General features: G+C 35.7%; 1 protein-coding gene across 1 annotated transcript in view; it reads right to left on the reverse strand.

The window, feature by feature from the left end:
* LOC118761593 (cholecystokinin receptor-like) overlaps positions 1 to 6,880 on the reverse strand; it is a 12,629-nt gene extending 5,749 nt beyond the window's left edge. Inside the window, exon 1 of the mRNA XM_036499649.1 lies at positions 6,490 to 6,880. Coding sequence (XP_036355542.1) covers positions 6,490 to 6,880 — 391 coding nt within the window. The remainder of the gene's footprint in view (positions 1 to 6,489) is intronic.
* Positions 6,881 to 25,424: the final 18,544 nt, after the last annotated feature.

The raw sequence follows: 25,424 nt of genomic DNA on the forward strand, positions 1-25,424 counted from the left end.
AGTTTTGTCTAGTGAATATTTCAAAATAAGATGGGTGAATTTAGCAAGGATGGCAAGTGTGAATGACGGAGCCAGCTTGAGCATAAGCCTATGAATCAGAAAAAAAGAAAGGAAAAAAGATTCACTTACTGTAATGTGTTTTTTTGAATGACATCATTATTACCGTGGTTACCGTGGTCTTTCCCGTAGGCTTTTCTTTCCACGGATAAACCTAATCTGTTTTCCCTTTTTACATTGACATTTCTGTGATACACGATCCCTATTGATCGGCCTTTCTTTTTCTTTTTCTTTTTCGACGATCCCTTTTGATCGAAATTCGACCCACTTTTTTTCTCTTCTTCCCCAAAAGAAATGCTCTACTTTGTGTTTGTCTCCTCTGTGTTCAGCCCTGTGCGGCCAATAAAGAAACATATCTGAAGGCGCTTGTCATAATAGTGAGGGTGCTGTACTCACGAACGCAAAAGCGTGGGTTCGAATCAGGAGCCGGGGGAGTGCGTTGATGGAAGGAGTGAGCCTTAGTTCTAGGTTAGAAGCCGGCCTTTTCTTTATTGGCAAGAAATCTTGAAATAAAACCGAATAACATACATACATACATACAATACTACATACATACATACTATACATACATACTACATAATATATACATACATACATAATTTTTGTTTGTATGTATGTAGGTATGTGCACAGATTTGTGTTTTGTTTTATGTATCTCTTGGATCCGTAGTCTTCGAATCAACTTTCACTTTTTTGATTTTGAGAAGCCTAATTTCTCAAGATTGGTATGCATACATGCATACATGTATGTATGTATGTATGTATGTATGTATGTATGTATGTATGTATGTATGTATGTATGTATGTATGTATGTATGTATGTATGCATGCATGCATGCATTTATGTATGTTGCTCCTAACTACCGTTATAGTCCCTTCTACATTCTGTACACGTCTGCAAGTTTATTCCATCGATGTTTATTGCATTGTACAGGACTTCAGCGATTCGTTAATGATTGAGCTCTTAACTAGTAAGGATATATTTTTTGTGATGTTTATATATCATGTCAATATATAAATAGATATTTGCATATGTTATATATATATATATATATATATATATATATATATATATATATATATATTATATATATTCATACATACTACATACATACATATATATATATATATATATATATATAATATATATATATTCATACATATATATATCCATCCATATATATATATATATTATATACATATATATATATGTATGTGTGTGGTATATATGTATGTATGTATGTGTGTGTGTGTATGTATATATGTGTGTGTGCGTTTATATATATATAAATATTGGTTTCTCTGTCTCTCTGTCTCTCTGTCTCTCTGTCTGTCTGTCTGTCTCTCTCTCTCTATATATATATACATACACATATATGCACACATACATATATGTGCGTGTGTGTGTGTGTGTGTATGGGCATTTTTTATCTCCAGTTTGTATGCAGTGTTAGAACATAGAATACTACATCATTTACGAACACACACACTCACACACACATACACGTACAAACACACATACATACCCGTACAGACACACCACACACACACATACACACACACACATACACACGGACACACATGGACACGGACACGGACACAGGACACGGACACATTAATATTGATATTAATATACATATGTATATATGTATATATATTTCTTGGTTTGTTATAACGTTTTTGTCCTCTTTTTGTCTTGTATTGTTTTTTGATTACTGTGCAGATAATTATAGCTATGGTAATAATGATGATGATGACGATGATGATGATTACTGTGGTGGTAATGACGGTGATTGCAGCCATCACAATAATGATTATTGTTATAAGTATGATGGCTTTATTATGACCGTGATGATGAGTAAAGCTATGAGGAAATATTATAACAACGATGATGATAATTATAGCCATGATGGGGACGAATATTTCCATAGCTATGAGTTTCATCATTATGGCTATGATGATGATGATAATGATGATGATGATAATGATGATGATGAAGGTGACTACCATATCTATGGGAATTCTTCTTCTTCTTCTTCTTCTTCTTCTTCTTCTTCTTCGTATGGTTATGATAATATTCATTATTGCGATGATGAAGATTAATATAGCTATGGTGATCATGATGCTACAACAATTATGATGATGGTGATGATGATGATGATGGTGATGATGATGATGACGATAGCTGTGTTTTCATTTTCTTTTTGCATCTACGAAATGTTAGAGATAGGAGACGAAGGCAAAAAACAAACAAACAAACAAAAGAAAAAAAAACGAAACAAAACGGAAGAAAAGAAAAAAGAATAAATGAAGAAAATCATTTTCGTTTTTTTTTTTTTTTATCTTTCTTTCATTTTTCTTTCGGTAAATGATGCCACGAGTGGAGTTTCTAATTAAGATACTCTTCAAATAGTTTCTGACAATGATAATTATATACAAGGCGAGAGTTATACTGAATAATATAACCCATTTATTTACCCCAAAGGAGTTCTTGTTTCCCCACACCGTGAACGAAAGTGCTTGTCGCTCTTCGATTTGATTGCACTCGCTACATATCCTGTATTGTACTGAAACTGATCGTAATATTTCTCTCTTTCTCTACAGCCTATACTTGTCTGCTCTAGGCACAAGGCACGAAATTTTTGGGGAGGGAGGGGAGGGTCAGTCGATTAGATGGAGCCAGTACGCAACTGGTACTTAATTTATCTACACCGAAAGAATGAAAGGCAAAGTCGACCTCATCGGAATTTGAACTCAAAACGTAAAGAGAGACGAAATACCACTAAGCATTTTGACCGGCGTGCAAATGTTTCTTATTTCTTTATTGCCCATAGGGGGCTAAACATAGAGGGAACAAAAAGGACAGACAAAGAGGTTAAGTCAATTACATCGACCCCAGTGCGTAACTGGTACTTAATTTATCGACCACGAAACGATGATAGGCAAAGTCGACCTCGGCGGAATTTGAACTCAGAACGTAACGGCAGACGAAATACCGCTAAGCATTTCGCCCAACGTGCTAACGTTTCTGCCAGCTCGCTGCCTTTGCCTCGTCAGCGATTCTTTTCTACTCTAAGCACAAGGCCTGAAAGTTTTTGGGGGAGGGGGGCAATCGATTAGATCGACCCCAATACGCAACTGGTACTTAATTTATCGACCCCCAAAAAGATGAAAGGCAAAGTCGACCTCGGTGGAATTTGAACTTAGAACGCAAAGACATGAAATACCTATTTCTTTATACAGAGAAGACAAACAAGGACAGACAAACGGATTAAGTCGATTATATCGACCCCAGTGCGTAACTGGTACTTATTTAATCGACCCCGTAAGGATGAAAGGCAAAGTTGACCACGGCGGAATTTGAACTCAGAACGTAACGGCAGACGAAATACCTTTTTCTTTACTACCCACAAGGGGCTAAACACAGAGAGGACAAACGGATTAAGTCGATTATATCGACCCCTGTGCGTAACTGGTACTTATTTAATCGACCACGAAGGGATGAAAGGCAAAGTCGACCTCGGCGGAATTCGAACTCAGAACGTAGCGGCAGACGAAATACTGCTAAGTATTTCACCCAGCATGCTAACGTTTCTGCCAGCTCGTCGCTTTACTACTACCTATACTTGCCGTTATACTGTACTGACAACGTTACTACATACGCTATTAACTAGTAAATAGTTTATTATATTGCAGCTACCTTGTACTGAGAACTGTATTGTTAATATACAATACTGAATATTGTATTGCTATGATACTGTATTGTCTGTGGTTAACGTATCATTCGGTCCGTAGCTCCTGCTAGTGTTACAGCGATGGCGTCGTATTACATGGCGTGGTTTGAGTATTTAAGCTTGAGCACAGCCGAATTTTTCTTACTTTGGGGCACGCATACATACGGGTGCATTTGGATCACTGTTACTTTGGGGCACATATACATACGGGTGCATTTGTAGTTCTCTTACTTTGAAGCATGTATACATACCGGCACATTTGGAGGACTCTTACTTTGGAGTAATGCACCCTTATGCATACATACGGGTGCATTTGGAGTGTCCTTACTTTGGAGCACGCATGCATAGCAGCGCACATACATGCTAGCATACATACGTAAAAGTACATATTGACAGTAGTATACATGCAAGCTAGTATACATACGTTTGTCTGTCCTTGTTTGTCCTCTCTGTGTTTAGCCCCTTGTGGGTAGTAAAGAAATAGGTATTTCGCCTCTCTTTACGTTCTGAGTTCAAATTCCGACGAGATCGACTTTGCTTTTCATTCTTTCAGGGTCGCTAAAGTAAGTACCAGTTGCGTACTAGCACACACAGGCCTTAGAACACATACATAAGAGCTCACATACATAGAAGCACGCATTAAAACGAGCATACACTCATAGTAGTACACAAATATATAGTGCCACATGCTGACATTCGCACACATACACAGGAACACACATACATACTAGCAAGCATAAACGCTAGCTCACATACAAGTACACATACGCACTTGCATACATACATACCTGCCAGCACACATACATATAAGTACGCATGCATATTATCACACACACACAAACGCATTCGCGTGCACACTCACACACACTAATACAGATACATACAAGCATACATACAAGTAGACATGCACACTAGCATAGTTTCATTAGTGCGAGCCAATGAGGGAGTTTGTACGTGGTCTCTCGATCCAGTTTACAAGGTGGGGGAGGGGAGGAGAAGAAATAGAAGAAGAAAGAGGAAGAGGTGAAGAAGAAGATTAAGAAGAAGAAGAAGGAAAATAATAATAATAATAATAATAATAATAATAATAATAATAATAATAATAATAATAATAATAATAATAATAATAATAATAAGAAGAAGAAGAAGAAGAACAAGAAGAATAGAAGAAGATTAAGAAGAAGGAAAAAGAGAAAGAAGTACAAGTAGAAGAAGATTAAGAAATAAAAGAAGAGAAAGAAGTAGAAGAAAAAGAAAAAAGGAGAAAAGAAAAGAAAAGGAGCAACAACAGCAACAAGAACAACATCAACACAACGAGAATAGATTTTACCCGTCTACCCATTTAACGTCCCCCCATCTGGCCTATGGGTTCCTTCAGCAGAGAGCACACCTATACGAACCTTCAGACCTGGTCCCCGATATGAACAGAACTCTCCTTTTCCAGCCTCAGTTTCGGAGACCCTCAAAAGAAATTAAGGTACACGGACCTTACCCTTCCTTTTTAGACTTATCTATTAAGTAAAAAAGCCATCTTGCTCTGTTTTGTTTATTGGGTATTAAGAGAAGGCCCTTGGCTTAGTGGTTAGAGCATTCAGCTTACGGTCGTAAGGTCTTGAGTTCGATTCCTGGACGTGCGTTGTGTGTCCTTGAGCGAGACACTTTATTTCACGTTGCCCTCGTTCACACAGCTGGCAAAAATAAGTTGTACCTGTAACACAAAGGTTCAGCTATGTCACATTCTGTGTCACGCTGGAAATACCCGAGAACTATGTTAAGGATACACCTGTCTGCGGAGTGCTCAGCCACTTGCATGTTGTTTTCATGAGCAGGCTTGTTAGATGTTCTTTGGCACAATCAATTCTGTTGAAAGTATTAGCAGCAAATACGTGATTTTTAGGGTAAATTTCTTCCAGTCTTCTAATTGTCTCGAAGACCCAGGGAAACGAAATGTTTGTTGTCGTTCTTCTCCCAACTAATACATAAAAAACAACAGCAAAAGACAAAGAAATAAAATAAAAAATATATAGGCGCAGCCATGGCTGTGTGATAAGAAGCTTGTTTCGCAACCACATGGTTCTGGGTTCAGTAACACTGCGTGGCACCTTTGGCAGGTGTCTTCTTCTATGGCCTCGGGCCGACCATGGCTTTGTGAGTGGATTTGGTAGACGGAACTATGTATATATGTATGTATTTATGTATGTATGTATGTATGTATGTATGTATGTATGTATGTATGTATGTATGTATGTATGTATGTATGTATTTATGTATGTATGTATGTATGTATGTATGTATGTATGTAATGTATTATGTATGTATGTATGTATTATGTATGTATGTATGTATGTATGTATGTATTCATGCATGCATGCTTGCATGTATGTATGTATGTATGTATGTATGTATGTATGTATGTATCTATGTATTTGTGTGTGTGTGTCTGTGTTTGTCTCCCCACAATCGCTTGACAACCGATGCTGGTGTGTTTATGTACCCGTAACTTGTTGGTTCGGCAAAAGAGACCGATAGAATAATAAGTGCTAGGCTTACAAAGACTAAGTCCCGGAGTCGATTTGTTCGACTAAAGGCGGTGCTCCAGCATGGCCGCAGTCAAATGACTGAAACAAGTAAAAGAATAAAAGAATAAGAAAAAAAGAAAGAAATAAAGGTGACAAGAAACACCAAAAAATGCCTCTTACCTCGTTCCACTTGTGCCTCCAGCCGTATTCCTTCCCAGAGATTTTTCACTATCTTGCCGTAAGCCACTGACATTATGACAATAGGAAAAAGCAGGAGTATGTTGTCCAGACTGATAGTGTAGATTTTCTCTGCTAGTTTACTGGTCCAGAACTCACGGCACACGTTCAACGAGGGGAACGATCTCAGTCTGGTATAGGTGCCGATCGGGATGGTGACAATTCCAGCCAGAACCCAACAGATGGCTATGGTGAGATAGGCGTGAGATAACGTCTGCCACGACCGTGAATGGAGTGGTTTGCAAATGGCGAAGTATCTTTCCAGCGATATGGCGACTAGAGTGAAACAGCTCACTGATACGGATACACCTGGAAATAATAACAAATTATCCATCATCATCATCATCATCATCATCATCATCACCATCATCATCATTATTATTATTATTATTATTATTATTATTATTATTATATTATTATTATGTGATGAAAACCACCACCACCACCACTACTAACAACAACAACAACAACACCACGACGACCATCATCATCATTATTATCGTCACCACCACCACCATAATCATCATCATCGTCATCATCACCTTGTGTGTGTGTGCGTGTGTGTGAGTCTATCTGTCTGTCTGTCTGTGTATCCGTGTCTCTCCCCACCACCGCTTGTCAACCGGGGTTAGTGTGTTCTCGTCTCGGTAGCATAACGGATTGGCAAAAAACACCGATAGAATAAGTACCAGGCTTAAAAAGAAATATACTAGTGGGATCGATTCGTTTGACTAAAATTTTTCAGGGCGATGCCCCAGCATGGCCGCAATCTAATAACTGATACAAGAACAAATAAAAGATATATAAACAATTTAACATTAAACTGAAGGCTCTCACTATATATATATATATATATATAATATATATATATATATATTATATATATATATATATATATATATATATATATATATATATATATATATATATATATACATGTTTATAATCAAAATAAGCAACAAGGATATCCAGAGGTAATGCAGTACGATCGTTTCACGCAACTCCATTTAATTGAACAATGCAACCATTACATCAATTTAAATGCAGTGCAATCCTCAGCTGCATGAAGACATAGAATTTAATTAAATTAAAACAGATGAAAACATTAGTATAATTTTACCTAATGTGTCCATCTGTTTTAATTTAATTGAATTTAATTAAATTCTATGTCTTTGTGCAGCTGAGGATTGCTCTGCATTTAAATTGATGTAATGGTTGCATTGTTCAATTAAATGGAGTTGCGTGAAACGATCGTACTGCATTGCCTCTGGATATCCTTGTTGCTTATTTTGAAATTGTATGGATAATACCGTACTAAATTCTTGTGCTTCAACTTAAGTACCATATTCATCTGAATTTAAATTTTTGCTGAACTCATACAAATGTTTTATATATAATATATATATCTATATATATATATATATATATATATTATATATATATATATATATATGTATATATGTGATATATATATTGTTGTACAATGCGTCTCCATCTTTCCTTTAACTTGAAAATACACTCTTTCCAGCATTGAGGTGGTTTCATGGCAAAGAATTCATCAAGGTATCTTTTTACATCATCCAAGGAATTGAAATTTTTACCATTAAGACTATTCTGCAGAGACCTGATAAGTGGAAATCCGAAGGAGCAATATCTGGTGAATATGGAGGGTGGGGTAACACATTCCAGACGAGCTGCAGCAATTTTTGTCTGGTTCCCAAAGCATCAAATGCCGAAAATGAACTTTCTCATCTTCCATTTTAAAGGGTTACAGAATTAACACAGGTTATAGGAACATAAGCCTTCTTCCACGAAAAGATAGCTTAAACTGTGTTCTAAATGGAGGTGTAGTCAAATCTTATTTTATGGACTCAACCATGTTCTAAAATAAGTCGATTGGTAAGCTAGTACAAATAGGCACGAACTTTCCGGACAACCCAGTAGATTGAAAAAACAGAAAGATGGGCAATGGGAAGAAAGGTAGGGTAGAAGAAGAAGGAAAAGAAGAAGAAGAAAGTGAAAAAGAAGAAGAAGAAAGTGAAGAAGAAGAAGAAAGTGAAGAGGGCAATGGGATGAAAGGAAGGGTAGAAGAAGAAGAAAAAGAAAGGAGACGGGGAAGCATAAGAAAGAAGAGAGGAATAAAAAGATAAATGGAAGAAAGCAAAATGGAAAAGGGGAAAGAAAAGAAAGAAAGAAAGAAGGAAAAGAATAAGAAGAACGCAAAAAAACAAAAAGAGACGACAGGAGAAAGGGGTGGAGACGAAGAAGAAAAAGAAGAAGAAGAAGAAGAAGAGGAAGAAGAAGAAGAAGAAAGGAGAAGAAGAAGAAGACCGAGAAAACGACAGAACGATAAAAGCCTAGCACCAGAAGGAAAAGGAGAAAAAGGACAACGACGTGTGTGTGCTTGTGTGTGTGTGTGTGTGTGTGTGTGTGTGTGTGTGTGTGAACGGGTAAGTACAATTGCAGAAAATAATTTAAATGTACATATCTGCCATGTTGTATATTTGAATGTTTATGCATGTTTACATGTTTGTTTACAAGCGAACTTAGCACCGACTCGGGTAACATCTTTCCATTCCTATCTATCTATCTATCTATCTATCTATCTATCTATCTATCTATCTATCTATCTATCTATCTATCTATCTATCTATCTATCTATCTATCTATCTATCTATCTATCTATCTATCTATCTATCTATCTATCTATCTGTCTATCTATCTATCTATCTATCTATCTATCTATCTATCTATCTATCTATCTGTCTGTCTATCTATCTAGTCGTCTGTCTGTCTATCTATCTATCTATCTATCTATCTTTCTGTCTGTCTGTCTGTCTGTCTGTCTGTCTGTCTCTCTCTCTCTCTCTCTCTATATATATATATATATATATATATCTATATATGTATATATCTGTCTATATATCTTTGCATATATACATACAAACATACATATACACACACATGTATATATATTACATTATACATTGACTATATGTGTAAATAATAGATATATAAATGTATACAAACATTCATAATACATATATACATACACACACATATATAAACATTTATATAATAATACAATGTAATATATACGTGTACAGTATATGTATATAATAATGTGTTGGTGTATCTCAGGCAACGTGGTTAGAGTATGTTAAGAAAACAGGATAATGCCGTTAATAGGAATGGTTAGGAAGGTAAACGCATCTACTGCTTCCAAGATCTTTATGTGGCACCGTCACTAAACACCATGAAGTAAAAGCAAAAAATAAAGATTAAGGATTCATTGGTTCGAAAGCGCTCACGAAATAAGCTATAACAGCCAGTAACAAAGCTCTCTCTAGGTCACACGACACCAATCTATCTATCTATCTATCTATCTATCTATCTATCTATCTATCTATCTATCTATCTATCTATCTATCTATCTATCTATCTATCTATCTATCTATCTATCTATCTATCTATCTGTCTGTCTATCTATCTAGTCGTCTGTCTGTCTATCTATCTATCTATCTATCTATCTTTCTGTCTGTCTGTCTGTCTGTCTGTCTGTCTGTCTCTCTCTCTCTCTCTCTCTCTCTATATATATATATATATATATAATATCTAATATATATATATCTGTCTATATATCTTTGCATATTACATACAAACATACATATACACACACATGTATATATATTACATTATACATGTGACTATATGTGTAAATAATAGATATATAAATGTATACAAAACATCATAATACATATATACATACAACACACATATATAAACATTTATAATAATAATACAATGTAATATATACGTGTACAGTATATGTATATAATAATTGTTGGTGTATCTCAGGCAACGTGGTTAGAGTATGTTAAGAAAACAGGATAATGCCGTTAATAGGAATGGTTAGGAAGGTAAACGCATCTACTGCTTCCAAGATCTTTATGTGGCACCGTCACTAAACACCATGAAGTAAAAGCAAAAAATAAAGATTAAGGATTCATTGGTTCGAAAGCGCTCACGAAATAAGCTATAACAGCCAGTAACAAAGCTCTCTCTAGGTCACACGACACCAATCTATCTATCTATCTATCTATCTATCTATCTATCTATCTATCTATCTATCTATCTATCTATCTATCTATCTATCTATCTATCTATCTGTCTGTCTGTCTGCATGTCTGTCTGTCTGCATGTCTGTCTGTCTGTCTGTCTGTCTGTCTGTCTGTCTATCTATCTGTCTAGGACTGGGCATGCCGTGGTTGATGATGCGCAGACACGCGCTGAGATTGCGACATCTCAGGCTCTACGTAGACGACGGTGAACAGGTGTGGTCGCCGTTTGTGAGGCACACTTTCCCGCAGCTCGTCTCCATGACCGAACTGCAGTCGTGGATCAAAAAGAGGCCGAGGAAGGGTGAATGGCACCGCGAGTGTCGCGTTGCTCTCAAGCAACTCTGCCGTCCCGGGTCGACCTTGAGTGACTCCATCACAACCCAAGCATTCTATAGGGGATTAGTGGAGGGGAGGTACGACGACGAGCTCGGGGCGACCTGGACGTCGACGAGGAATACTTGACCCGCCTGTTCGGGACGACTTTCGGGCCAGGGCCCATGGACAACTTCCAGAGATCCCTGGCCTGGCAGTGCTACCGAGAAGCGCTACCCGTTCGGGATAAACTCTACAGACACGGCTCGAGAAACACGGAACCGACCTGCTCGAGATGCGGTCGGAGAGACGAAACCGTTCTGCACGCACTCGTGCAGTGTCCAAGAATTTCCGGCCTGTGGGCTTATGTCGAACAACTGCTGTCACGTGTGGGACGAGTCGGTTTATCAACTGAGTCTATCGTCAATATTGTCACGCCTCCTTCCTTCAAACGGGAAGGAAGAGCTATTTTCATCATCCTTGTGGCTATGGCGAAAGAATGTATCTGGTGGACGCGTCTGAAAGGATTGGAGACAAACACTTTCCTCTCTGGTCAATCTCTCATCAATTTCTTCAAGTACCACTTGAAAAGGAAAGTGAGAGTAGAGAGGCAAGTTTTGTCTAGCGAATGTTTTAAAAAAAGATGGGTGAATGTAGCAAGGATGGCACGTATGAATGACGAAGCCACCTTGAGCATAATCCTATGAACCCAGAAATTGAAAACAGAGGGTTAGCCACTTGCAAACAAATGTGGTAACATATAACAATATTGACCGAGGTTACCGTGGTCTTTTTCGTTGGCTTTTCTTCCCACGGATAAACCTTATCTGCTTCCCCCTTTACACCGTACATCTTGACACTGTGATACACGATCCCTATTGATCGTTTTTTTTCCTCTTACCCTTTTTCCTCTTTTTTCTTCTTTTTTCTTTTTTCTTTTCTTTTGTTTCCCTTTTACGATCCCTTTTGATCGAAAACCTTCGCCACTTTTTTTTTTCATCCCCCAAAAGAAAAGCTCTAACTTGTAATCTGTGTGCAGCCTTGTGTGGCCAATAAAGAAACTTATCTATCTATCTATCTATCTATCTTTCTGTCTGTCTGCCTATCTATTTTTTTATAATATCTACTACTATATCCATAAACATTTTGTTTACCTTGTAGCAGGAAGATTTAGCAATCGAACCCGGATCAATATATCCGAAATTCAGCTCATGGACACGATCGTGGTTCACTAAAATATTACCTACGTCAACAAAAAATCTGACCATTCAAGGCTTAACGTGAAATCGGGATCCAACAACTGTCACATGTTTGGCAACCTTTTTCTGAAAAAAACCCAGCATTATATACTCTGCGGCTTTTAGCCACTAGCAACAGACAAAAAACGGCGGACGGGAGATATCAGACTAGGCACAGAAGACAACAGCAGAAGTAGACATTGACCAGAGCGCTGTGATCACTCAAAACAATAGACGGACGGCGACAGGAACACACAATAACCAGCAAACAATTAGCTTTGAACTATTTCGATGATTTGTCGTTTGTAGTAATGGCGTTTTTTTCTTAACAATAATAATAAATTTTATCAAAAATATCAAACAGATTTCAACGTTCTTTAATCTTCAATCTTTTACATCCATGAACTTTTAAAACGTTTATATTCATAAAACTATTACAGAAAATTAAATCTCCTCATAATTCCTGATACTCTACTACTAACGTTATTACTTTGTTATCTCACTATATATGTCATTATTCAGTTTATTTCAAGATTTCTTGCCAATAGAGAAAGAACCGGTTTCTAACCTAGATTCAATGTTCCTTCATTGGAATTTCAACATCAACAACATAGTATTTTTGTATGTATGTATGTATGTATGTATGTATGTATGTATGTATGTATGTATGTATGTATGTATGTATGTGCAGATTTGTATGTTTTATGTATGTATTCTCATGCATATAGTTACATATCTAAAAATGCTCATATATATTTAAATGATAAACTTCAAGAAAGTTTTACAGAATTTTACAGTTCCAGTGATGGATTGGATCTGTAGTCTTCGAATTAACTTTCTCCTTTCTGGCCTAATTTCTCAAAATTGGTATTTAGGTAGTGTTACATTTCTCGGGGCTCCAATAATTGCAGGTGTAAACCTGAACTTCTAATCTGGATAGAGTAACTGCAGATTTCTCAATAGTTCAGCATAGGTGTTCTCTTTGTCACTGATCTTCAGCTCTATGTCAACATCCGCTGGGCAGCTAATTTCCACAACTGTGCACAGTTTCTTTTATTTATCCCAAATCATTATATCGGGTCTGTTGTTCTTACATTTTATTGAGGTCTTCACTGGTGCACTCCACCAGTATTCCTTTTATTATGAGTGGTTATGGCTTCTACCATATTGTGGGTTTTTTATTTCTTTGTTCTTGGGATTATCCTTCCGACGGATTTCATTATAGAGTGTCCTAGCTACAACGTCATGTCTCATCGGTATGTATGTATGTATGTATGTATGTATGTATGTATGTATGTATGTATGTATGTTGGAAAGAAAGCATCAAAAAGGGCACAATGGAATCTGAACTACAGAGAAGGGAACAGCAGAAGTGTAAAAAAAATGCTAGGAAAGGACACCCTGAACCGTTATCGGAATTTCCCCTGGGAAATGAAGTAATTTGTAATCAATGTGAGCGCGTTTGTCTCAATATGGCGGAACTGAAAGGCCAGCAACGCAATCATCTTACCAAATCGGTTGTGGACTTTACTAAATACGAAATGAAAAGGTGTCAGATTTGTGGAAAGGAGTGTGTCTCCTCAGGAGGTCTCAAGCGCCAAATGAAAATGCACAACAAGGATGAATCTCAACGTTATTCACACTTGTCAGTTGGGTGGTAAAGAATGTAGATTTGCGACTGGACTTAAGAGTCATATACGAGCATCGCATGTGTGGAACTTTCGATCTGGCGATGGCAATACTCGAATGCCAGTTTGCAGCCATCATATATATATTTTATATTTGCTGCCGTCACACGTCTTTGCCAGATTATACACATTGAAGCCTTACTATAGCGTCGTAAATGTATCAACTGCTATTTCCAATAAACATTGGTGCTTTGTTGTATCATTACTCTCTCTCTCCCTCTCCTCTCTCTCTCTCTCTATATATATATACATATATATATATACATACATACATACATACATATATATATATATATATATATATATATATATATATATATATATATATATATATATATATATATATACATGTATGCATACATACAACCCATATTGAAATCGGATATTAATGTTATGTATATAATTGTAACTATAACTAAGAACTAATGATTCCGAAATTAAAGGGAAAATGGTTTTTCAAGATTGGATAAATAACTCATATCTGTATAACCGCATCACTGAATTGATTCTTGATCGGTGCCTTTTTGGGGTAAGTACGAAAACCTTTCTTAATTTCTCATGCAACGGTCTCACATTATACTCTTTTTAATAATCTTTTTAATAAGACAGTTTTAAAACCCCACATTTTATAAACTATAAATTGGCAAGTAATTTACAGACAAATTACAGTGTTAAACAAAGGTTTTTGTTTGTTCCTTCTCGAGTCATGCCTGGCTCATAAGGGCCGGTTTCCCGGTTTCCTTATAGGTTCCCCACCTGAACGGGACGCCGGTCCGTCGCAGAATTAAACAAACGTAAGGAAATGAAATTACCACTTATGGATATCTCTAGGTTATGACATATCGTAAAAATGTCGTCTTTATTAAAGTCGACTGTTTGTAGATCAAGAGCATATTTCTACATGTTAGTTGTTCCTTTTGTATACGGATGCATTATTTATCTCATAGTACAACGGATCATGTGTGAAGGAAGTGTGAGAGATGATAAATCATACACACATTCCTAAACCTGAATCGCAAATATTACTCTTTGGCATTCAAGGAATAATTAAAGAACGTTCACTTCTCTATACAGAGTCAATCTACAGTTAACTCATAAAACGAAAAACTGTAGCGTTTTCGACTTGGAGAAACTTGTATATTCAAACAAAATACAGTTCATTCTTGTTTCTGTTACCTTGTCATACTCCTCCAAGAACTGGCTTTAGTGAGAAAATAGCATATAAAGAGCGGGCGCCACATATCGGTAAGACCAAGAACAGAATAGCTCACAATGGGACTTAGAATTTCATGTCCCTGTAAATAATCATTTCCTATACATATAAATTCTAAAAGCTCTTAAATAGAAACAAAATTAAGCTAAGCTACAGCTGCCTAGATTGTAGTGCTACCTTGATATCACATCCCAGTCTAAGATACTTTCTCTGCTGCAATAATCAGCTTGTTATACATAAGTACACAGAATTATCTGCTTAATGAATCTTGCCTCTACAAGGCCGTAGTAAATATAGCAAGCACAATACTCGCCGGTGGTGTTGAGAGAAATTATGTGGGACTTACACAAAAAAATTAATGATTAGATACAACGAACATGCACATTAACTTAGGAACATATATAAAGCTAAATATACACATTTATGCATTTATATGCCTATTCATCATTTTATATATGTAATATATATTATATATTTATATGTGTATGTATGTGCAAGAACATAAATTCGTACGTAAACCCATACAGGCACGTATGAATATCTATCTATCCGTCCATCTCTCTCTCTTTCTATATATGTATATATATATATATTTATATACGTAGGCATGTGCTTATTTATGTGCTTGCTCGTTGGTATGTGTGTGTGTGCATATGTATGCATGTACTGTAAATAATAAAAAAAAAAGAAAAAGAAAAAAGAGAGTTTTTTACGGTCAGACACAGACAAATTCAAAGTTTTGGTGCCAGCAGACACTTCATTAGAATATAAGAATGTTCTTGAAGTCTCCCCTTAACTACGAATGAAACCAACGAAAGTATTCTCCTGTCCACTACCGTTTCCATGGTAACCACGATCGAAGTTATTTTGAATGTTTTATTTCTTTTTCTCACTTTTTTTTTTAATTATATATTTTCACAAGAATTCGGTATGAAAACAAAAAAAAATAAAATACAAACAAAAAAAGAAAAAAAGAAAAACAATATAAAACACAAAAATTTAATTAATTGCTGTCAACTAAAAATAACCAATCACAATGTGAAGAATTATTTCGCGAAGTAAAGGAATAAGAATTATGAGGTCAAAGATTAGAAAATTTTTGGAAAGAAAGGAACGAGAAAATTAACCAAACAACAGATTTTGGCCAGTGGGTGGGGGTAGCACAAACAAAAGTTTGTATTTGTATTTATTTTTTTTCATTTTTGTACTCCTAGCAGATCGTATAGAATGTGTGTGTGTGTTTGGTGTATATATATATATATATATATATATATATATATATATATATATATATATATATATATAAATGTGTGTGCGTGTGTGTATTAATATACAAATAGACACACACATACGTATGTATTTATATGTAAATATACTGGATTAAAATATGTATATATATATATATAATATATATATATATATATATATATATATTATATATATAAATAAAATGAATTTGGCAGAAAATGGAGCAGAATAAATTATATTCTGCATTTAGCTGTTGCTTTAAATAATTAATTGTTTTATTTCTGTCCTTTTCACAGTTCCAGTCAACTAGTTATAGATTAGAATATGGTTTAAACGATTGTAACTTTCCGGTAAATACAATGTATTAAAATGAAAGTCATAAACAATACAGAACTATGACCTTTGATATAATGTCACGGTTTAGTTGTTGTTTTTGTTGTTGTTGATTATCTCCAGGTCAACTCTTATTGAGAAGAATTACAATCAATGGTATTCCAACCATTACTATTACTATTACTAATGGTATTCCAACCATTACTATTACGTCTTTTCACCACCCACACAAAGCACAAAGGCACACACATATGTATGTATGTATGTATGTATGTATGTATGTATGTATGTATGTATGTATGTATGCATTATGTATGTATGTATGTATGTATGTATGTATGTATGTATGTATGCATTATGTATGTATGCCTGTATGTATGTATGGATGTATGTATGTATGTATCTATGTATATATATATATACTAGCATTAAACACCCGTCGTTGCCGGGTCATAGTGCTAGTGCATGTATATATGTGTATTTATATATGTGTACATATTACATGTACATCTATATATATATACATCTACACATAAAATACAAAATACAAAGTTATATCTTGATATCGCTAGTGATAACAATACTCAAAATATATAACAGACTGGAATTGTTAGCCCGTCTCTTGCAATTTCGATCAATTGCATCTTGTCCTCCCTCTTGTATAGAAGTGTGGCTACAATCAAGCCTACCTCTACTTCTGGTGTGTGTGTGTGGGGGGGGGGGGCATTAAAATTTTTTTTCCGGGACGTCCTACGTCCCAGATATAATGGTAAAAATAGAATATTTCCACTTTGCAAGTTCGAGTCGAGTACTCCCTTGCACGCTTCGTTGACTCGAACCTTGCTTCTATTGTGGCGAATTTACCGCACCAAGACTCTTTTCGAAGGTGCTTTCCTCCATGTGTTCAAATCTTCTTTTTTCTCTACATTGTATACTTTATAGACAATAGTCTTTTCTTTAATTTAATTTTTTATTATCCATCTGGACTATTCCATTTCTGCACGCTAATTTTATTTTTAATTTATTCCCATTCACGTGAAACCACTTATTCAAGTTCAAATCATTGATGCAATTTTATACCAATTGCTATTTTTACTTTTGTTATGTTACGATTATATTATACTTTAGTTTGATTTTAATTATTACTTACTACATATAATTCAATTGTTATTATTATTTTTATTGTTAAAGTGAAAGTATCTGACATAAAATGGAGAAACGTTTTTGTTTCACTTTTAACGTGTAATACTGAAATAGTGGAGAAGATATGATATTGCTATGGGCTCACTCTAGGCAAGAAGTTGAACATTTTTTTTGCCCATGAAACTACATGGACCCTAAGTAAGGCATGTGTAAAATTTGAATGAAATTGGTTGTGTAGTTCTCAAGTTTTAGGGAAACACACAGACAGACAGACACACATTCTCAATTTTATATATATAAAGATATATAAGAAAAATAGTGATTAAATAAATCTATGCGAATATTTCTTTAAACACTGTGAAAATATATCCCGATTATCGAAATTTTCCTGTCGATATTATGGTAATCATTTTACCTTGTTAGTAATTTCTTATGACAGCTACAAATCTTACATCTGAGGTTGATTGCCAATTAATTTCAGTATATTAGTCTCAAAGTATATTAGAAAAAAAACCCCATAAAGAATGAAGATGTATTATCAAAGAATTATTTTGCTTACACTTGTTTCAAATAGTTTAGCACAATCTATTCACTGCTCAATGAGGTTTGCAAGTTTAATCGATATTTCAGCTGATCGATTAATGAATAAAATCTACAGAGCTGCTAACTGCTAAATTATTCTTGTTCAAATCGTTTTTACTGGCTTTTCTATACATCGAGATTATGTGGAAGGGAGTTGACAAACTATTCATTCAAATTAAGATGCAATTCTTGACGAAAAAAGAAACACGCTTTAGCGGTCATTAAACTAATAGCATTTCATAAAAACACCGTTCACGACTACAAGAGGGATACTAAGCAATAGTATAAAAACGGAAGTCTGGTATGTATGGATTGTCATCCTCCTTTTACATGATACCAATGTATACGGAATTTTGTGAAAATGATATAAGCTTTGAACAGAATAGTTTAAGAGTCAACAGCTCCATAGTTATCATTATGAATCGTTAAGCACGCCGGATGAAATTCATAGTGGTGTTTCATTCGGCTTTACTGTGACAGTTCAAGTTCCACCAAGGTCAACTTTGGTTTCTTTCCTTTCGGCATCGCTAAAATAAGTACTGATTGAGCACTAGTGTTGATGTAGTCGACTAGCCCCACCACACGCCCAGAATTTCAGGTGTTGTGCTTATAGCAAAAAGGATTATTAAAATTTTGGTTCATAAAGTTATCATTTCTTTTTAAAAAAAAGTCTACACCATAGACTTTTTTGTGAGATACTAGATTGATTTTCGACTAAAATCAAATAAAGGAACTTTAATAAGAATGTTGAGAGGATGGTTTTTAACTGGCTTATCTAACCGAAATATTGATTTCTTTTGCTTAATCTTAAATCATCTCCATACTATTTTATAATCAATAGAATTGAACTGAGTATCATAAAGATCTCTAAGATCTTATAGATACAAAAATTTTCATCGTCTTTGAAGAATTATAGGTTGATTGATAAATAGATAGTTATACACGCGCACACACACACACACACACACCACACACACACACACATATATGTCTCTCTCTCTCTCTCTCTCCTCTCTCTCTCTATATATATATATATATATAAAACAATAATTTAGGGTTTAGCAACAAGTTGCTTTAACACATACCGAAAATTTAGAAATAGCAGCCAAAAGACCGTTATTTCTATTTCCTACAAAATATGTCTCCACAGATAACAATATTTGTGACTCACATAGGTAAAAACAGTTTTTACTGAATATGGTTCTTTTCCATACTGAAAACTACTTGGTAAATTTAATAATGTATCAAATAAATAATTATTTACCCTATATCTGATATAATGATTATATATATATATATATATGTATATATATGTGTGTGTGTGTGTGTATGTATGTATGTATCGAGAGAGAGAGAGAGAGAGAGAGAGAGAGAGAGAGAGAGAGATAAGATGGGAGTGAAAAGCAGTCGACACGTGGGATTTGAGCTCAAAACAGTGAAAACCAAATTAGAACATACTCTTTTACTCTATTACTTGTTTCAGTCATTTGACTGCAGCCTTGCTGGAGCACCGCCTTTAATCGAGCAAATCGACCCCAGGACTTATTCTTTGTAAGCCTAGTACTTATTCTATCGTTCCCTTTTGCCGAACCGCTAAGTTACGGGGGACGTAAACACACTAGTATCGGTTGTCAAGCGATGTTGGGGGAACAAACACAGACACAAACATATACACACACAGATACACACAAACACACACACATACATATATACATATATACGTGGGCTTCTTTCAGTTTTCGTCTACCAAATTCATTCACAAGGCTTTGGTCGGCCCGAGGCTATAGTAGAAGACATTTGTCCAAGTGCCATGCAATGAGACTGAACCCGAACCATGTGGTTAGCAAGCAAGCTACTTACCACACAATCACTCCTACGCCTTGTATAACTTCTATAACTTTTATATAAAATAAATAAAATAATTAGAAATTGAGATGCAGATGCATATCAAAACGATCCGATGGGGAAGCCTCTACATGTTCGTTTCAAATGCTAGAAAAATCGGCGAAATTTCATGCTGTGTTGAAAAGATCAAGCACATATTAGGTATTGTTTCTAAACATAAGTACAATGCATGAAATTTGAGGGAAAAAGATTTGGTTTGCTCGAAGGCATTAATTCGATTGCGAACGAAGTGAAATAGCTTACAACAAGGAAAGGACGATGTAGAACTTCGCCCGGCGACTTCATTAAGCAATTGATTTTAAACAAAACGTAAAATGTAATTGAGACTATGTAATAAGCTGCTGTGATAATACAAAATGCCTTTATATCTAAAAAAAAGACACACACACTTGTGAGTGGATTTGGTAGACGGAAACTGAAAGAAGCCTGTCGTATATATGTATATATATGTATATGTATGTGTGTGTTTGTGTGTCTGTGTTTGTCCCCCTAGCATTGCTTGACAACCGATGCTGGTGTGTTTACGTCCCCGTTACTTAGCGGTTCGGCAAAGAGACCGATAGAATAAGTACTGGGCTTACAAAGAATAAGTCCCGGGGTCGTTTGCTCGACTAAAGGCGGTGCTCCAGCATGGCCGCAGTCAAATGACTGAAACAAGTAAAAGAGTAAAAGAGTACACTCATATACACAGATACAGACACACACACACACACACATACACACATACGTGTGTGTATGTGTGAGTGTGTGTAAATATATAGTTAACAACAGTTATACAGGTAATCTCCAAGTGGCTTTTCGTCAGGATTGCATTTCTTCTTTCTTCTTTTTCCCAGTTTTTCCGCCTTCATTCTTTCCCAATGTTTCTACTTTACATTCTATTCCAAAGATGTACTACGTGTGGAAAGTCGTAACAATTGACTCTCTCCATTTCCCTAAGTATAAGGCAAAGAATTTTCATCTTCAACTTATCCCATCTTATTGTTCTTTGCTCCCTCCACGCACAAAGAAACGCTTACGTCACTGGCAAAACACTATCTTTTAGATAGCATGTTCGCGCAAACACACGGTTACAAACTCACATATAAGCACACAGACACGCGCGCGCACACACGCACGCACTCACGCACACATACATACATATACACACAAACATAAATATACGCACTTACACGCTCTTAAATAAGCACCTTTCCGTGTCTACATTAGTATTCGCAATTAACATCGAATAAAAGAATTCCTGTATGCACGTATACAGATGCACAGATGTATTTGTATATGTATGCATGTATGTATGTATGTATGTATGTATGTATGTATGTATGTATGTATGTATGTATGTATGTACGTATGTATGTATGTATGCATGCATGTATGTATAAATGTATGTATGTATATATATATATATATATATATATATAAATATACATATATATACACACACACGTACACACACACACACACACTCACACACACACATATATAAATATATATATGTGGAGGCGCAATGGCCCAATAGTTAGGGCAGCAGATTTGCGGTTGTAGGATTGCAGTTTCGATTCCCAGACCGAGTGTTGTGAATGTACACGCGTCTGTGGAGTGCTCAGTCACTTGCACATTAATTTCACGAGCAAGCTGTTCTGTCGATCGGATCAACTGGAACCCTCGTCGTCGTAACCGACGAAGTTCCACGTATGTATATATATATATATATATACTAATACATCTATTTGTTGTCTACACCACCAGTCTTCGTCTTTTGTTTTTTTGTGAATTCTCCCCCACTATATATATATATATATATATATATATATATATAAAAACATTCATTCTTATATTATTGCGGCGTTACGTGCACCCCCCCGTTTGTTTGTCCAATTTTAAACCCTGCACGACTTCTATACACACTGTCTTTTACTACCCGCCATTGCTTCTTCACCAAACTTTTTTGGCGCCCTCCGATTCTTCCCCTCTCTTCCTCCCATCCTCCTCCCCTCTTCCTCCCATCCTCCTTAATCCCTTCTTTCTCCTTCTCTCTTGGTCACTGATTCTGTCCCCTGCCTTCCACCCTCTTTGATTCCCTCTCTCTCTGTCTCTCTTTCTCTCTCTCCTGACCTGCTGCTTCTTCAACCATTCTGTTGGCCTTCGTATCTCGACCAACATGTGTCCCCGCTACCGAAACGGTAATTATTTCTACGCCAGCTGCTATGTTGTTGTTGTTTTGTCTCATTTGGTCTAAAGTCGTATGACAACCACCGTTATATACATTTTGTTTTTTCATTACTGTTTTCAATTTCGTTTTCGTCTCTTGTATTCACATCCGTCTTGTGCGTTCACATTCCTGTCTTCTACCAAGAAATCTAATGCTTACAGCTTAGTTTTTTTTCTTGGGGCTGGCCGAGTTGGAGCAAATATCAGAATTGAACAGCCGAAATTTGCTATGATGATTCGGTGTCTGACTGAAGATTGAAGGCTTCGAATGATTTGTCTGTGTTCCGTGTTCGTCCCTTCCTGTATTTCACGTTCATTATATATAAAAACATTCATTCTTATATATATATATATATACATATATATGTATGAGTGTGTGTTTACATTGCTAAGACAATATGTGTGTGTGAGAGAGAGAGAAAATTGCAAACAATGAATGAAATAAACATGAAATGAAAAAAAATTATATAAATAAATGTTCATTAAAACTACCTTGTACCGAATATTTAAATTTGTGAACTTGAAATATTCAATAATAAAAAGAAATGTTCAGAAAGTAAATTTTTTCTGAAAACTACAGTTTATAAAAAAACCTCACTTGCTTATTTCTTTCATTTATTTATCGTAAGTAAATATTTCTTTCAGCAATTTATACATTTTGCGCGCTAGAAATAGCAGCGATCACATAGTTATTGTTGTAAGCCTTATAGCTTTCCAACTAGCAATACCAACAAAATCACTTCTTAAAATAAAAAAAAAAAAACCACCGATATATTAAAAAAATTCCGTTTTATCAAAAATAGATCTCAAAGTTATACACCTATTTGGTCTAATAGCATTCATTCATTCATTAAATAATCGTTTTATAATACGTATATTGAATAAACTATGGCTTTTGAAAATAGCGATTGAAAACTTGAAATGAAAACATTGAAATAAAATTATACTAAATTACCATTATTGATAATAGAGGCGAGAGAGAGAGAGAGAGAGAGAGAGAGAGAGAGAGAGAGAGAGAGAGAGAGAGAGAGAGAGAGAGAGAGAGAGAGAGAGAGAGAGGAGAGAGTGAGAGACTGTTGTAAATGAAAACGGAAAATTTCGCCTACAACGAACTCCGCAATGAATGCCACGAATATTTAAGTTTGTGAAAAACTTAAACTTCAAATATTCAATAAACTTCAGAAATCGAAATTACAGGAAATTTCTTGGAACATAAATTTATAAAAACAATTTCCAGACAGTCAAGACTTTAATAATTGCTTTCTATTAGAAACTGTTAATTACCCAATTATTAATCAGCTTTCTCCATTATATTATATATATATATTATTTACAAATATGCTTATCTATGTGCATATATGTTTGTGTGTGTAATATATATATATATATATATATATATATATATATAATATATATTATATATAATATATATATATATATATATATATGTATATATTATATATATATATATATATAATATATATATATATATATATCGAGAGAGAGAGAGAGAGAGAGAGAGAGGGAGAGAGAGACTTAGAAATAAAAATATTTCTATCTATCTATCTATATATTTCTATGTATGCGTACATACACACACACATATACATGAGTGCGCGCACATACACAAGCATTTTATGTATGCTGTGTATGTGTGTATGTATGTGCGTGTGTGTGTGTGTGTGTGTGTGTGTTGTGTTGAGTGTGTTTTGTATTTGTTTATTTGTACATCGAGATGATGATAAAGTTTTATGTTGTCCGAAGAATACAAAACAATTCCCAGCGTTGTGGCGAATGAATAATGTTTCATTTTTGATTAGGTGGGGAGGTGTCCATTTCTGTTCCCGTAAGGAAGAAGCTCTGACGTAATGGATGTGGTGGTAGTGATACTACTATTACTACTACTACTACTAGTAGTAGTAGTAGTAGTAACGATGACGGTGGTAGTGGTGGTAGTGATGTTTGTAGAATTGTTGGCCATGGTGGCGATAGTGACAGTAGTGGTGGTTGTGGTGGTGTAATGGAAATGCGTTGTTGTAGTGGTGTTGGTGGTGGCGTTTGTGGTAGTGATGATGATGATGGTGATAATCATGCGCAGGGGTTATGGTTGCTGCAAATGACAGGCAGGTATAGGTTGTGATGCATATTGAGTGGGCGCGTTGGTTCTGGACAATGATGGTAGTGGTGATGATGATGATGGTGGTAGTGGTGACGATTGCTTAAAAGTTAGTTTATCGCGATATCGTTCTTGATGCTTTTGGCGATCATGTTGTTATTTTTGTTGTTGTTGTCGGTGGTGGTGGTCATGATGGTGATGATGAGGAGGAGGATGCCGACGGTCGTTGTGGTGGGGGATAATGATGATGATTGCCACGGTGAGAATGATTGTGATGATGATTACTAAAACGCCAGTTTATTGCACATTCTTTCTGATGTTGGTGACTTTGATGATGATGATGATGATGATGACGACGACGATGAGCCATGCTGGTGGGGACTAACACAGTGAAACCCCAAACACGCATGCACACACTCTCACACATCTATACCGCGGTGTCTTTTAGTTTCCGCCTTCGACCCAGATGATAAATTGTTCAGGGTGCCGCACAGAGGAACTGAACACGGAGCCATCGGGCTAAGACGAACTTCTTTGGCACGTGTGTGTGTGTGAGAGAGAGAAAGTGTGAGTGCATATGTGTGTGTGTGTGTGTAAGGACCGGTTTCTCGGTTTCATTGGCGTATATTGTCCCCATCTGGACGTCGAAGGTGAGCTGCTAGATGCAGGAGGAAAGAGTGAGAGAAAGTTGTGGTGAAAGAGTCAGCAGAAGTTCGCCATTACCCTCGGCCGGAGCCGCATGTAGCTTAGGTGTTTCACTCATAAACA

Source organism: Octopus sinensis, unplaced genomic scaffold (genome assembly GCF_006345805.1).
Source record: "Octopus sinensis unplaced genomic scaffold, ASM634580v1 Contig15492, whole genome shotgun sequence".
NCBI lineage: Eukaryota > Metazoa > Mollusca > Cephalopoda > Octopoda > Octopodidae > Octopus > Octopus sinensis.